The sequence below is a fragment of the Epinephelus fuscoguttatus genome, linkage group LG1 (genome assembly GCF_011397635.1).
Source record: "Epinephelus fuscoguttatus linkage group LG1, E.fuscoguttatus.final_Chr_v1".
In the NCBI taxonomy this organism is placed as follows: Eukaryota; Metazoa; Chordata; class Actinopteri; order Perciformes; family Serranidae; genus Epinephelus; species Epinephelus fuscoguttatus.
Window position 1 is genome coordinate 25,900,192 of NC_064752.1, and position 15,129 is coordinate 25,915,320.

At 40.4% G+C, this 15,129-nt stretch overlaps 2 protein-coding genes and 1 non-coding gene across 3 annotated transcripts in view; 1 reads left to right on the forward strand and 2 right to left on the reverse strand.

Annotated features, from left to right (window-relative positions):
• LOC125898145 (ninjurin-1-like) overlaps positions 1-8,283 on the forward strand; it is a 28,432-nt gene extending 20,149 nt beyond the window's left edge. The window contains exons 2-3 of the mRNA XM_049592205.1: positions 4,890-5,127; positions 7,279-8,283. Coding sequence (XP_049448162.1) covers positions 4,890-5,127; positions 7,279-7,421 — 381 coding nt within the window. The 3' untranslated portion in view covers positions 7,422-8,283. The remainder of the gene's footprint in view (positions 1-4,889; positions 5,128-7,278) is intronic.
• Positions 8,284-8,291: 8 nt separating this feature from the next.
• On the reverse strand, positions 8,292-14,654 carry card19 (caspase recruitment domain family, member 19). Its single transcript, XM_049593298.1, has 6 exons — positions 14,599-14,654; positions 14,002-14,141; positions 11,609-11,765; positions 11,437-11,499; positions 11,204-11,269; positions 8,292-11,068 (listed from the first exon to the last, which is right to left on the reverse strand). The coding sequence occupies exons 1-6, from the start codon at positions 14,603-14,605 to the stop codon at positions 10,971-10,973; spliced, it is 531 nt and encodes a 176-aa protein (XP_049449255.1). The 5' UTR covers positions 14,606-14,654; the 3' UTR covers positions 8,292-10,970.
• On the reverse strand, positions 9,350-9,477 carry LOC125898264 (U6atac minor spliceosomal RNA). Its single transcript, XR_007450610.1, has one exon. It is a non-coding gene; the product is annotated as a U6atac minor spliceosomal RNA (small nuclear RNA).
• Positions 14,655-15,129: the final 475 nt, after the last annotated feature.

A 15,129-nucleotide genomic window follows, 5' to 3' on the forward strand; every position in this document is an offset into this window, starting at 1 on the left:
TATTTATGAAACTATACTTATCACTTATTTTATTTATAATTTTATTACTTATTCTATTTATTTATGAAACTATACTTATCACTTATTTTATTTATCTATAAAATTAAAGTAATAGATATTTCTTTTTTATTCTCCCCTTAACAGCCAACCAGTTTGTATGGAGTTCACCCGAGCAACTGGTTCAATCAGTGAAACATGTGGACTTTTGTTGGCACCGTTAGGTTTCCAGTCCCCAGACAATTTGTTGACACCATTAGGTTACCCTTGTCTGGTTTTGTTTCACTGAGACACTCTTAATAACTACCTCATGTAACAAAACTTTGAAACAAATCACATTAAACAAACACACAGATACCGGATTATGATAAAACATTCAGGCCCCAAAATGTCTTTTTTTTCCTTTGTAATGACCTTTAATCCATTAGAGGTCAGAACCAAAATATCAAATTTTAACAAAGCTCTGTTTTTTGTATAAGCCCACTACTGTTGGCTGTGTTCCTCACTCTGTGCTGGCTGCATTCCTCACCCCCTCCCTTTGTACTCTCTGTTAAGTCAGTCTCCCATTGATTTGTCAGTCTTTTTACAGTTACATTTTATTCAACACTTCACTGTATTTACAACACTTTATACAACACTTCATGCATAACTTTTTTAGGCAGGTTATATTGTGCTCACTATAGTTAATTCCGATGCTACTAAATATATTACAGTGTATGCACAACAACTTTATAGCTTACAGTTAACTTTTTACATACATTTACACTTTTGATCGATCTGTTTACTGTTTTTTCTTTTTTCTTATTTCTTTATCTCTTTGCTTGCAACTTTTTCAGCATTCTGCCTGTTCAGACCTGTTTGTCTATGGCGACTAGGGCTGCAACTACGTCATCTAATGTCTTGTTTCATACTCACGCCAAAGGGTTTTAGTTCGCTGTCACGGGAGAGTGTGTAAAGCTGCCAATATTTGAACGTAATAAGCTGCAGTAAGAGTATTTTGGGGTACTTTTATAGTAATTTTCTATGAAAAATTATTCAAACCGATTAGTCGACTACTAAAATAGTCACCGATTATTTTAATAGTCGATTTATCATCGATTAGTCGACTAATCGTGGCAGCCCTAATGGCGACTCCCCTGCCCTCTTGGCTGAGAGATCACCCTTTAAACAGCGGTATCCACAGAAGCTTTATGTCTCTTTAACCCTATATCCGCCCGTGCAGTCCTGCCGTCCAACACAGCACACCTGCCCCTAGAGGCTTAAAGGTGCGCCGAAAGAATAGGCAGCGGTATCCACGGATATGGTTTTATGTATCTCTATTTTCTCTTTTACTCTGCTTTTCTTTTTCAACTCTCATTTACCAGTTTCTTTTTCTCTTCCCTGTATAGCTCTTACAGGTTTCTTTTTCTCTTGTGCACTTCTTATTCTTGTTTGTCTTCTTAATACTTTAAATACTTTACTCTTACTACATTCCTCACTACATTTGTTACCGTACATTCAGCACACACACATTCACTCTTTCTTTTGCCTGCTTGGTTACTCTAGCTCACTCCCCCACATTCCACACACACACATACACACTCACTCACTCCCACATTCACTCTCCATGTTTATCTCTCTAACTTCCACACACACACACACACACACACACACACACACACACACACACTGTGTTGCATTAGATTCAGTTGTCTCCAGCAATATATCAGCTATGTTCCAATGTTGTGTTATTAGTTAGTAATTTTTACATCACATTTTAGGTTCTTTAGGAGAGGAATTTGCGAAATACCTCCGACCTTATCTGGTGGCCACCTGTACGTCTGATGCGCAGCCAAGCGCCCCCGATCCCAGGATCCGACCTCCTCGTCCTCCTATGCTGGCTCGCCAAATAATGTGGAAGCAAAAAAGTCAAGGTCCCGAGCCGTGCCAGAAAGCTCGCGACCTCGCTCCTTTCTTCTCAAACGGACTTTCTTTGTCTTCCATTAGATATCAAAAACTCACATACTCAGAGGTCAGAAAAAAAAATCACTGGAGACACGTAGAATCAGATGCAACTGAGTTTAATGTGCTCGCAGGCAACAAACACATCACAACTCAATGAGTCAAGCTCCGGAGCAAGACTGAAATTTCTTTGTTTGCGCTCGGTCTTTTATCGTAGAATTTCTGCTGAGTCATCTCTTTTCCTTAAACTTTTCCACTGGGCGCTGATCATAAAGGTGTCACATTTCTGCTGAGTTTTAGTCCTTCCCATCATATCGGTGTCACATTTCTGCTGACTCAGCACTTTTTAGTCCTTCCCCCTCTAGGGTCATATCAGGACAAACTGCAATTCCCCTAACTTTCCACTAGTGTTTTCTGAACCCATCCTCATGCTATTTTTAGAAATGATTCACAGTGAGTCCTAGGTACTTCTCCACCACAATGCTTAAGTGCTCAATGAGTGTGTGTGTCATAAGAATACATGAAATATTAAACCAGTGTGTAATTTGTCAGTTGCACAGATTATATTGCTTCAACAGGTATCTTTTAAAGGTCAGTTTAAAGATACAGTACGAACACTATAGTAAATATTACACTACAGGCAGCATAGATATCTATGAGTTTCCATGCACCGGTTGTTGTGGGCTGGGCCGAGTCAAAGTCCAGGGCTGTTTTTAGTCCCAGTCCGCCCCTAGCCCTGACACACCAAGCCGACGGTCGGCCGTCCACCAAAGTCGGGCCATCGGTGAGCCTCTGTCAGCCTAGTTTTTGCGGTGTGTCCCGCACCATCGGCCCTTCGGCGTCGGCGGGTTTTCGGCCAGTTGAGCATGTTGAATCGTCGGCGGAGCTAGTCGGTGAAAGAGATCACTCTGGTTGGCTGTTCAGGTTTTATTTCCTCGCCTCTGTAACGAGTGAATCTGCCTGTAGTGAAACCGGGGCTAACCGGTGCTTCCTCCTCAGGCTCCACTTCATTCAGCTGCTTGACAGATCCGCTGCTTCTTCTCGCTTCAACCTGATTAACAAACCGGGGCTAGCTGGGAGGGGGTCATCCCTATGTTTCCCGGATTCTGTGTTCCCCACTTAACCCTGCAAAAAAGCTTCTATGTTCCCCGCTTACACAAAAAGGCTTCTATGTTGCCCGATTGGTTGAACGGGCAACATAGAACCTGGGAAACATAGAACCTTTTTTGTGTAAGCGGGGAACATAGAAGCTTTTTTGCAGGGTTAAGTGGGGAACATAGAACCCGGGAAACATAGAACCCTGGAAACATAGAGCGGCTAGCGGAGCGTTAGCTGCAGCATGACGGAGGGATGCACAGCCAGTTAGCCTCCGCTAGTCTCTGAGCTAGCCCTGGCTCTCTACGTTTGGATCCAACCGGAGCACCGAGCCCTGGTTTGTTATTTAGGTTAAAGTGGCAAGAAGCAGCGGGTTTATCGGGCAGCTGAGTGAAGTGGAGCCTGCGGAGGAAACACCGGGACCATCTGAATGTAATAGTCCGTGGAGGTGCTGCGGTGCTCAGCTGCACAGATAGGTAACACCTCGGCTGTCAGGATGTACCACTCTGTCACTCCGCTCTCTCTCACGCAGGCACAGAACGTACGTGCCACTTGGCCATCGGATGTAGGCCTAGTCTTTGTAGTGTGTTCAAATGCAACTAACACAGGGCAATGTAGATGACGCAACAGTTGGCTTTCGTCGCCGCTAGTTCTTTGATGTCGGTTTGGTGTGTCTGCACCTTAAGAAGACTGTTAGTATCATATTATCCACATACTTCTGTTTATTTACCTTCATTCACAGAAATCTTCAAAAATCACTATTATTCAAGCCATGCTTCATCTAATTTTAACTTTATCACTTTATAGCAGCTTCTAACAGTTGCACTCTCCCTGCTGTTTTCTGTCCCTTTGAATAAAAGTACTGAAAGTAACCCCACACTAGCTATTCTACCTGTTAGTCTTTACTAGCAGAAGCCCACAATGTGCTACGTAGTGCTATTTAGAGCACTGATTATCCGGATCTAATGATCTTTAAAAGTTTGTTTCTGGATCAGGGTGATTCAGTCCAATGTTGCTTTGAAAAACTGCCTCAAAAGTAAGGTGGATTAGTCCACCCTGATAGCAAAATATGGGACATTTTTAACAACTGGGCCCTGGTCATCACCACAGCAGATAATGTTTAATAATATTTAATTAAGCCGATTGTTTATTGTCATGTGGTCTAATGAAAAAGTCCGTGTGTGTGCTATTACACATCTGTAATTTGTAATGCCAAGATGAAGATTCAAGAGGCTGCAAAAAAGAGAGGAAAAAAAGCTCACATATTCAGCTGACTGTTTTCTAAGGAGGTGAAATCGTACTTCTCAGTTAGCTGGTCACATATTTCTATGAAACCCGATATGACACCTACTTTCATTTCCTCTCTCAAGAAATCATGACCAGGTTACTCAAGATAATCCACAGACCTTGTTGTGAGCAGTTTCATGTAGGAACTATTATCTCGAGTAATTGGGTCATGATTTCTGGAAAGAGACATTGCTGTTGAGTTTCTAAGTATATTTTTGAGCACCACAAGCTGAGTGTTATCTAGTTCTGTTATATCTCTACGGCTGATATCTCCAACACTTGGCAGCTCACACCAAAACAATCTAGACTGATAAATAGCACTGCAGGTAATAGGAGAATGTGTAGTTTGACTTTGGGGTGAACTGTCCCTTTAAGTTAGATGAGGGCTATGTGGAGACATTACCTCACAAAACTATTTACATCTAATTATTATATCTTTACATTGAGACATTAATAAAAGGTTAATAATTATAAATCTGACCGAGCTTCTTAAAGTAATACCTTTCTACCTGTCACTTATGAGTCATTCTCTGTGTCATGCTAATGTCAGGATTTGTGTTTGCACTCAGGTCCCGCTGCGGAGACCCTGGAGGAGGCAGCAGGAACCTCTGAACATGAACCATTATGCCAATAAGAAGAGTGCAGCGGAGAGCATGCTGGATGTGGCTCTGCTGATGGCTAATGCCTCACAGCTGAAGGCCGTGATGGAGCAAGGACCAGACTTCAGCTTCTACGTGCCCCTCATCACGCTCATTAGCATCTCCCTCATACTACAGATCGTAGTGGGAGTTCTGCTCATCTTTATTGGTAAGTGTGGAGCCTCCTCGTTTCTGTTTTTTTTTTAAAGATATTTTTTGGGCATTTTGCCTTTAATGGACAGGACAGCTAGGTGTGAAGGGGGAGAGAGAGAGAGGGGTGATGACATGCAGCAAATGGCTACAGGCTGGATTTGAACCTGGGCTGCTGCGGCAACAGCCTTGTACATGGGGTGCCTGCTCTACCCACTAAACCACCGACGCCCCGCCTCCTTGTTTCTGTTTGTCAAACTTTAGCATTCACAAATGAGAGGATTTACAGTGAAATGTACAGTATGTGTTGTTTTAGTCCTCTGCTGCATCACTGTGTAAATTCAAAGCAGAAACTGTGTGTTACATTGAGTAATCAAACCATCCACGCTCTGTGACACTGCTGTGACACAGCAACAGTATGTTACAAGAATAACTTTTTTGCTTTTACAGCAAAAATCAGAGCCAAAACTCCCAAGAATGGAAACACAACTGACAACTGCTCGTAATTTTTATCCAGATGCTGACGAAAGCAGTTCTTTTATGTCATTCTTATTATTAATTTAAGATATTTAATACTCTGTGAGTGACCCTGACTTTCATTTATTCATTTTCCAAAACTGCTTATCCTGTTGGGGGTTGCAAGGGTGCTGGAGCCTATTCTAGCTGACACTGGGTGAGAGGCAGGGTTCACCTTGGACAGGTCACCACCAGACTATCACAGGGCTGACACATAGAGACAGACAACCATTCACACTCACATTCACACCTACGGCCAATTTAGAGTCACCAATTAGCCTGCATGTATTTGGACTGTGGGAGGAAGCCGGAGCACACAGGGAAAACCCATGCTGACAGGGGGAGAACATGCAAACTCCGCACCCTGGGTTCAAACCAGGAACTGTCTTGCTGTGAGGCGACAATGCTAACCACTGCATCACCATGACGCTTTTGTCGCTGTTTGCGAACATTAAATTGTGGTTACTGTACTTAAGTAATTTGAAGCATTCACTGGCACATGAATTTCCTTCAGGACAAATAAAGTCTACTGAATTGAATTGAATTAATATAATTTATGCACAAATTTAATTTTAACATGGTTGCTTTGCTCTACGACTACAAATAATTCTACTAATTTACAAACTTTAGAAACTTGAATTTCTCAGGTTGTTCTCCAGAGTTTACAAACATGGTGTCTACAGGTCCTTAAAAAGTCTTAAAATGTCTTGAATTAGGTTTTCTTAAAATAAGGCCTTCAAAAATCTTAAATGGTCTTAAATGGGTCTTAAATATTTTTGGTTACATTACCGCGAAAATGTCTCCAGCCTGACGAACCCAATCATTGGACAGACAGAAGAATTGCAATAATAAATAGCGTTTATGACAGCAATTGTTTTCTTTTTACATTAAACTTAAACTCACTTAATTGTTGTCATTTTTCCTTACTGTTATTTTGAACTGACATCAGTGTGTTTACTTGGAAAGAGTTCATACACATGTCCCACACACACATTTATATATATCTTGTGTATTTCCATCGCAGGTTTGGTCTCAAATTTCCTATAAGGTGGGATTAAAAAGGTCTTAAAAAGTCTTAAATTTAACTTGCTTATGTCTGTAGACACCCTGTACAAAGGGTGATTCACAATCACAGGCCTTGTATTCATTAATGTTCACCATTTCACAAGCACAAACATTGTATTTACGCTTATTTGGGCACATAAATCTGCCAGCACAAAGTTTACTGCCCATACATCGGCATTCTCCCTCTTCCCTTATAGCCTTATCTTATCCTAACAGAGAATACTATTGTGACACAGAGCTGAGTTAAGGGAGCTGCAGCAGGAAGGAACGCCTCTGCCGTCAGCTGTTTCCACTTTTAAAGTTATGTCATGGGAGATTTACCAATGCTGAATAAAAGATATTGCTAAATACTCAAAATACAGACTTCCTGTCTGTCTAAATCAGCGAGGCATGGAGTGTCCTAATGGAGGAAGGAGCTAATTATTCACCTGAGGGCTCAGATGCTGTTAATTTATGTCATAGTGGTTAGTAATGATTACCTCACTGCTCAGCTGGCAGGACACACTGTGCTGCCCCCTGGTGGGGAAAGGAGGTCACTCCTACTGACGAAGCAAAACTCACTAATGTTTACATGTTTTTGTTCTGTCAGTGAAGTGGAACCTGAATGATGAGAGCATGCACTACAAGCTGAACATCATGGAGAACTTTGCCACAGCCTTCGTCTTCATCATAGTGGTGGTCAACGTCTTCATCACAGCCTTTGGTGTGCAGCGGCCCAACACACAAGGCTGATGCCTGCTGATCAACTTAGTACAGATGGACCTCTACATTATTTATGCAAATGAGCAGGATATTTATTCACCAAATTAAACGGCATGCAGGTGCACTTGCCTTTCTGTAATCTAACCTCCAAGGCTTCAGAAGACCCGACACATCCTGAGGATCAGGTGACATTGCGTGTGTATGTCTGTGTGTGTGTATTGAAGGAGTTCTTCCTTCTCTATGGACAAATGTGTGGTCACTTTTTATTTCACTGTGTGGCTACCCAGTTTGTTACCTCTTTTCTTGCTCAGGTTACTGATGCAAATACATTATTACCTTTACTTACAGAACAAACATATCAGGAGCAATATACTGCGTGTCAGTCACAACCATTATGAATGTTTCATGAACAAAAACATGTTCTAGTACTGTTATTTTAACATGAGTCAGTATCTGTCAGTCTAAACCTGCATGTGTGCCTACATCTCTAGGAGAATAAAAGAAATAAATCACCACAGCATCATCCAAATGACATTCTTCGCAGTAGGTGAATCAGGAGCCAGCCTGGCCTACTGCTGCTCGTGAGGCATTACATGATACAACAGCTTTATTATGTGGGCAGACGTACGTTTACATTATTATAAACCTCGACCAACTAATGAAATGGACCTTACATGCTCTGTTTTTTAAGTGCTATTCAAGTATAGTTTGTGATGTGTAGAGTGATTTATGCTAGTGTTTGTTTATTGACGTATATAGTGCACTGTGTTTCTTTCAGGCCTTTTATCACATTTTTTAAAGACCAAAAACTTACAAAGCTTTTTCAACATGATCTTGTATTACACACTGTGACGACTATTTTAAATGAATTTTATAAATAAACCACAAAAGTAATAAAGATGTGTCTCTTGTCCTGTTTATTATCACCATGCCGTTTTTTTTATTTTTTAAAATCATAAAAAGACAGAAGTCTCAATCCAACAAATAATGGCACTTCTAAATTCAAGGCATTTTTACACAGCACAGTACACGAGTGACAAACTGTCAGGCACTGGACTCAGTGAGTAGACATTAAATCACAAACAACAAAAATCAAAAGTATTTTCTTTTGGAACAATTTTACAGAATTGTTGAGTATAAGAATAATAATAAAGTCAAGCAAATTGAAGTTTTTCAGGCATTTCTGGTATTGGCTTCTGATAACCTGATGTTAAATCACCATTAAGCAGTGGTTCCCTAATGGTGGTGGGTCATGGGTCCATTCTGGATGGACCTTAAGTGACTCAAGAACTAACTAATGGGCAGCTACTCAACAGAGACAGCAGTCTAGCTCGATGACATGGACAAACACAAGTAAGTAGTTGACTATATTTATCTGTGTGGACATTGAACTAATGACTAAAGACAAATCTGGACCCCATGGCTGGACCAGTTTGGAACCACTGCCATAAAGAAAACCACAATGAAATACAGTTTGACAAAGCACCATTGTGATAGTTAAGGTTATGTTCAAATCCACTTCTCTATATCACACGTTAAAGAAAAAATTCATCTAAATTCATTTACTGCCAGACTTTGTATTTAAAAAAAGACTTATAAGAAACCAACTTACCAATAGTTGGCAAAAGGCACTGTAAGAACAAAGAAATATCCACACTATAAAGGTGTAACATCTACTAATAGCTGGCGAGGAACTTATTAACATTTAAATGGACTTATTCTGTCACAAACTGAGAGTACTTCTGTTGTGAGAAAGCCTGCAGACAAAGCATTAATGTTTCAGTAATCCTGTGAGTATTCAGCAGCTAAATGCTAGAGGCCAAGGGAACAACAAGGGAAATACTCGGGCACTTCCGGTCTCACAGTACATGCCAAGAGAAGGAGACGTAGTTTGGAGTAAGCACGTAAGACGTTAACAGTAAGGCAGCGTCCACATAAAGATAAAGTTATATACGTGAAAAAAAACATGGTTAGAGATGCCACGAAGTAGGTGGCAATGCCTTAACCGTATGTGTGTTGATGGCCACAGGGACCAATTCCATCCTTGTCAAGGGGAGTGCTAACCTTCTCTCCTTTCATACAACACGATTACCTTTGTGAAAAACATCTGGGTTTATACACCGAGTAATGAAATTCGGTTTCACTTACGGTGCAATTTCCGGGTTGCTGTCATAATAATCATAAATATTTAACACAGCTGTTATAAGTTTCATTTAAAACTGGTTTATACTTCAGCTTTATGATTATTCATTCGACATTTGTATGTTTTAGTGTAAGTTTGTACCGTTACCCATGATACACTGCGCGGGTAGAGCGGAATATCATTGGTGGAACCAGTCACGTGACTGCACACTCGTCTAAAACGGTTTAAAATAACACTTTACGGACATGCTCGATGTTATTTCTCGCGTTTACATGCTTATTTATTTTTTGTCTAACATGATCAGCCGAATTTTGAAAAGCTCTTATGAAACAACACAAGCCAGACGATGTTTGGGGCTGTGTTCACTTTTGGCCACACGGGGGCGGTGACGTTCTATAGGGAGCTCGGCCTCATGGACAGAGGGGTTGAGGTGAATTTTAATATCAAAGGAATACAGATCCATCATCCAAATACATGTCTAGTAGCACAGCATGCTGCAGAGAAAGGCGTCGAGTGCTGTCCAAAAATACTAAATAAAAATATGAGTAATAAGTCTGGATTGAGTCTTAACACCAAAGTGTAAGTGAGCACATGTAAAGCAGGCTGTTGCTTTGTGCATTCAAGAATTATTATTACCTGGATGCAAAATGCACATATGAATTGGGGGCTATCTTTAATGTAAGATAAAAATGGATCCTATATAGCAGGGATACTCAACTTGCTCTGCCCAGGAGCCACTTAATAAACAAACATTAATGATATTTATCAGATAAGTTGAATATCCAGTCTCAGCAGCCAGGCACAGGTCAGGTGTAGGGCAGGATTTGAGGACATTCAGAGCTTAGCCTGCACCCCAGATCCTCCTCTGGCACTTTTTTTAAATCTTAAACAAGCTATATTTCGATCCATTTTGTTAGCACTCTGGTATTGTATGTACATTCAAAGTACAAAAACAAACCAACAAATCCCAGTTTGAATTCATTATCATCATTGTGAACTGGAAAATGGTCAGCTGGTCACCCTGCACCCTTGGGCTGTAAGTTGAGTATCACTGCTATACAGTGTTAGTTATTTTGTCACTAATGCAGTCAGTGTTTTTCTTGTTTAATCCTATTATAAAAACCTGATTTATGCCACATTTAAATATTGTAGCAACAGCTTAATTCTCATTTCACTGTGGTTATCCCTCAAGTGTAATCAATCCCTTTAACCTACTTAAACAGTTATCAATATCTGAGGAAATGAGAGCACAGTGCCAAATGTAGCTCTGCATTTACCCCATCTTTCTCTTTCTAGATCACAAGCAAAATACTATATACAACTGTGTACAAAATTAGTATTCATCTCCTGAAAGGTGATAGTGTGCTGTGCTTTGGTACAAGTAGCATCCTTGAGAGCAACACTGCTGAAGCACCTGGTGTGACTGAGTCACCACCTTACATCTCAGTGTACCAAATGAGAACCTCCCGAGCTTTCTTTTTCAGACCCAGCGCAGCCATCCCGAGGGCCCGGCTGCCTCCCGTCACTCTGGCCTCTGCAGAACACAGACGCCATCTTTGTAACACTGAATTAACAGCATTAAGTGAAGCTGTATTTTCAATTAGCCAGTATCTGATACCATCTGAAATACTATCTGATCATCACAATTAAAAACTGGAAGGCTGCTTACCACCATAGTAGTAGAGTAAAGCCATTCCCACCGCAACGCCAAAACAGCCCAGAAAGAAGAGGGGACCTGAGAAGAGAGCTAAATGTTAAACTACCTGACACACTTTAAGCGTAGTTTTTGGGCCGTGGGAAGGCATCAACCCAGCAGCATATTCAAGTGTTCCCCAAATTTTTTGAGCAGTGAATGTTGCACACACATTGATATATGTACACTCTTTAACATTAACATCTTACCTCTGTCATTCATAACATATCTCTGTTGGTAGGCACGTGGATGTGCAAGTGGATCTAAGGAATCTGGAAGCGGGACAAATATGTTTTAGTGTGTGGAATAAAATGTAGAATACACAACAAATGATTTCTAAATATCACACATGATACAAAGAGGCAGGTTTTGGGGACTAACCTCTAAGGCGGAGCCGTGTGGGCAGGCTGTAGTATACCTCCTCTACATGCAGGTGAAGAGCTCTGTAAAACTCCCTGCATGCTTCCTCTCCTTTCCTCTGCAGGTGTGTCAGCAGCTCACCCACTCGAACACTTGTAGGCACGTCCAAGTTTCGAAACTATTTAACAATAACAACAGTTATAATAGGATTTTTTTTAGGTTTGACACAACTTGCAGGTATACATTAACCAATAACAGCTGTCAATATCACAACACATGTAGTTATCAGGGCAATGACAGACAGTTAAATTGGGGACTTTCTTACACATCGTGTGGGGTATCTGGAATTTTGAGTGTTGAGATTGGCTGCTCTCCAGTATGTACGCTACTTAATGATGATTCAGAGCAGAACTTTAATCACACTCAAAGGCAGCTATGTGTATTAGCATGCACTGCTGTTAAAAGGATGTTAGCGGTTAAATGGAAGCTGCCACACAGTCTTTCCATTCAGCAGTGGAAATACTCTTTAGTGGAGATTTTATCTGTGAAGCTCTCTGTTGCTAGATGAAGGGGGCAGGTTGCATCATGCCTGAGGCGAGGAAGGAAACACTCAACTTGAAAAATGGAATGGAAATATCCTTTCCTGCAGTGCTGGCTGACACAGCTTGCCCAGGCCAGGATGAAGCATCTCCAGTGGAATTATTTGGGAATTATTTACCTTATTCACTTTCAAATGTTTTCGAATCATCATATAATTTGTAGATCTAAGACATGACATCCTCCCCCTCCACTGAGACTTTTGAGAGATATCTTAAAATGTACATGTTGTTGATAGCATTTAGTTGTTTGCAGTGCTTTTAGTATTTGTTTTTAACAGTTTTATCCTGTTTTACATTCGTGTGAATTTTATATTGCTACATATTTGTGTGTCATTCTCTTTTTATTTAGTACAGCACTTTGGTCAACTGCGGTCGTTTTTAAACATGCTGTATAAATAAACTTGAGTTGATTTTTGATTTGAAGAAATAATTTAACATGCAGTGACATAAAACTAGAATGTAGAGGCTCACGCACACCTTCAATGACTTGTAGACAGATGTGTAGAAGGAAAACGTCTACAGGTAAGAGAGGAGAATTGCGGCACACTGTCCTGTTACTTGCAATAAACTTTGTTTCAGTGTGGAAGGACTGAAACATTGTGTGTGTTTTGACTGTAATCTTAATTTCAAAGCTCAATATAATTTGTGAACATTAACTGCATTTTATCATTTACGTAACGCAGCTAAGGTACGACCTCTACTGAGACAGAAAGATGCTGAGAATCTTGTCCATGCTTTTGTCTCCAGTTGTCATGATTATTGTAATGCTCTGTACGCTGGCCTGCCTAAATCAGCCACTGCAAAACTACAGAGCATTCAGAATGCTGCTGCCAGGGTTTTAACTAAAACTATAAAGAGAGACCATATTGCTCCTGTTTTACGTAACCTACACTGGCTCCCAGTATGTTTAAGAATTGATTTTAAAAGCCTTCTTTTGGTTTGTAAGGCTCTTAATGGCACTGCCCCCTCCTATATAATAGATTCCCTATCACCTTGTGTCCCTCCATCAACCCTGAGATACTCCACAGCTGCTCTTTGAAATGTTCTTAATGTCACTACAAAAACCTTTGGGGGATGCTTCTTTTAGCAACAACGCCCCAAAAATATGGAACACCCTGCCTTTAAATATAAGACTAGCTGGCTCAGTGGACAGTTTTGAACGACAACTTAAAACATATCTGTCTAATATAGGTTATATATATATATAGAGAGAGAGAGGCTTTTTGTTTTAATACTTTTAATATGTTTGTATATATGTATTTTTGTTATTACTTAATTATTGATTGATACATTTATTTACTCTCCTCTTTTCTCCTCGAATGAGTGTTGTATAATTGCATAGTTTTATTTATTTGCTGTTCATTTTTAACTCAGTACATTTACTCATGTAATTTTATGCTTGTTAATGTACACTTTTAAGGTATTGGTACTTTCCTGCAGTGTTTCCATCTTATTGTATTTTTAACTTAATTTCTGGGAGAAATAGTGTGTACATTTATCTCACAGCTATAGCTACCAATTACTTTACAGATACAGACCTCCTATGAGTTTATAGAATAATAATGCATTATTGATGAATTTACAGCACATATACAGCTGCAACATTAAATGCTGCTAACAAATGAATACACCGGTAATAATAGGCAAGCGATTTATGATGATACACCATTGGCATGGGTCACTGTGCTGCATGATGTATACTAATATTTTGCAAGCATAGTTTTGCAGTGTTGTTGTAGTTTCACTTTTTCCTTATCTTTTCCACTACTGTCTGAATGTGAAGGAGCCAGTGAGGTACTCTGTGTGAGGACTTACTCTGGTGGCCTCCTTGTCTGAGAGGATCTGCGGGTAGATTCTGTTGAGCTGCAGGATGATTTTGTCCACCAAGTCTGTGTCCAGCCTGCGGTCAGCTCTGAGGAAGGCGCTGTCCTCTATCAGCTGGTCATGGAAACTATCTGTTAACAGAGTTTAAAACAATTAGTACAGCAGCAATACTGTTTCTCCAACAGACTGGCTTTCATTGAGAGGAGACGTCACTTTACAGTACAGGATACTGAACGGAAATTTGACATTATCTCCGGTCTTTGCTCCAAACGGTGTCAGGAGAGGAGTGTGGGGGCACAGGAATGAAGCGAAACATTTGGTCATAGCTAACTTTAACGCTTCTCCTGACAGCAAAACGAAAAGTGAGGCTCTTCATGAGGGAAACTGTCATGTTAAGGAACTTTTCAGAAGCAGGAGTTGGACTGAGACGTTACTCACTGTCATTGTCAAACCGAGGCAACGTTTGACGGTCGAAACCGCTGTGCTAATGTTCGTCATTTGGACGTAATGAGAAGACACTGAAGCGAAACACAAGGCTAAACTACACTGTAAGATAAGCGTTAGTTTATGTTAAAGAAAAACACAAACCTCCCATTGTGGAGTCCCCTCTGTCCTCTGTTTGGACACGCCCCCTGACGTCACCGCGCAGGCTGGGAGTGGTTTACGTAGACGTCCTTAAAGAAGGAAAAAAAACCTTTCCTTTTCACCGGAAATGGGACCAAATGGGACCAACTGGCGGAAATGCCGAGCTAGGCAGCAGCTAACAACATAGCTACACATTTATTTTATTTTCCATCCATAAACAAATCTTTGACATGTACACTGGTATTCATCTTAAATAAAACTGAGCAGTCTGTTGTCACTATGGATGAATTCATTGTAGTCCTTTTATAACTTGACAACATTTTAAATTAGTCTCTGTGTTTCCGACTGGAAATAAACTGTGGCCCAAGCTGTTCCCCTAGTTACAACATAGCAACGAAAAGGTCGAGAACCATAGAAACAAAAATAATATATTTTTTTCCATGTCAAAAACTACATTTAAATAATATTTATTTGTATAGCACATACCTAAACAAGGTTACATAGTGCTTCACATAGTGCATAGAAATAAGACAA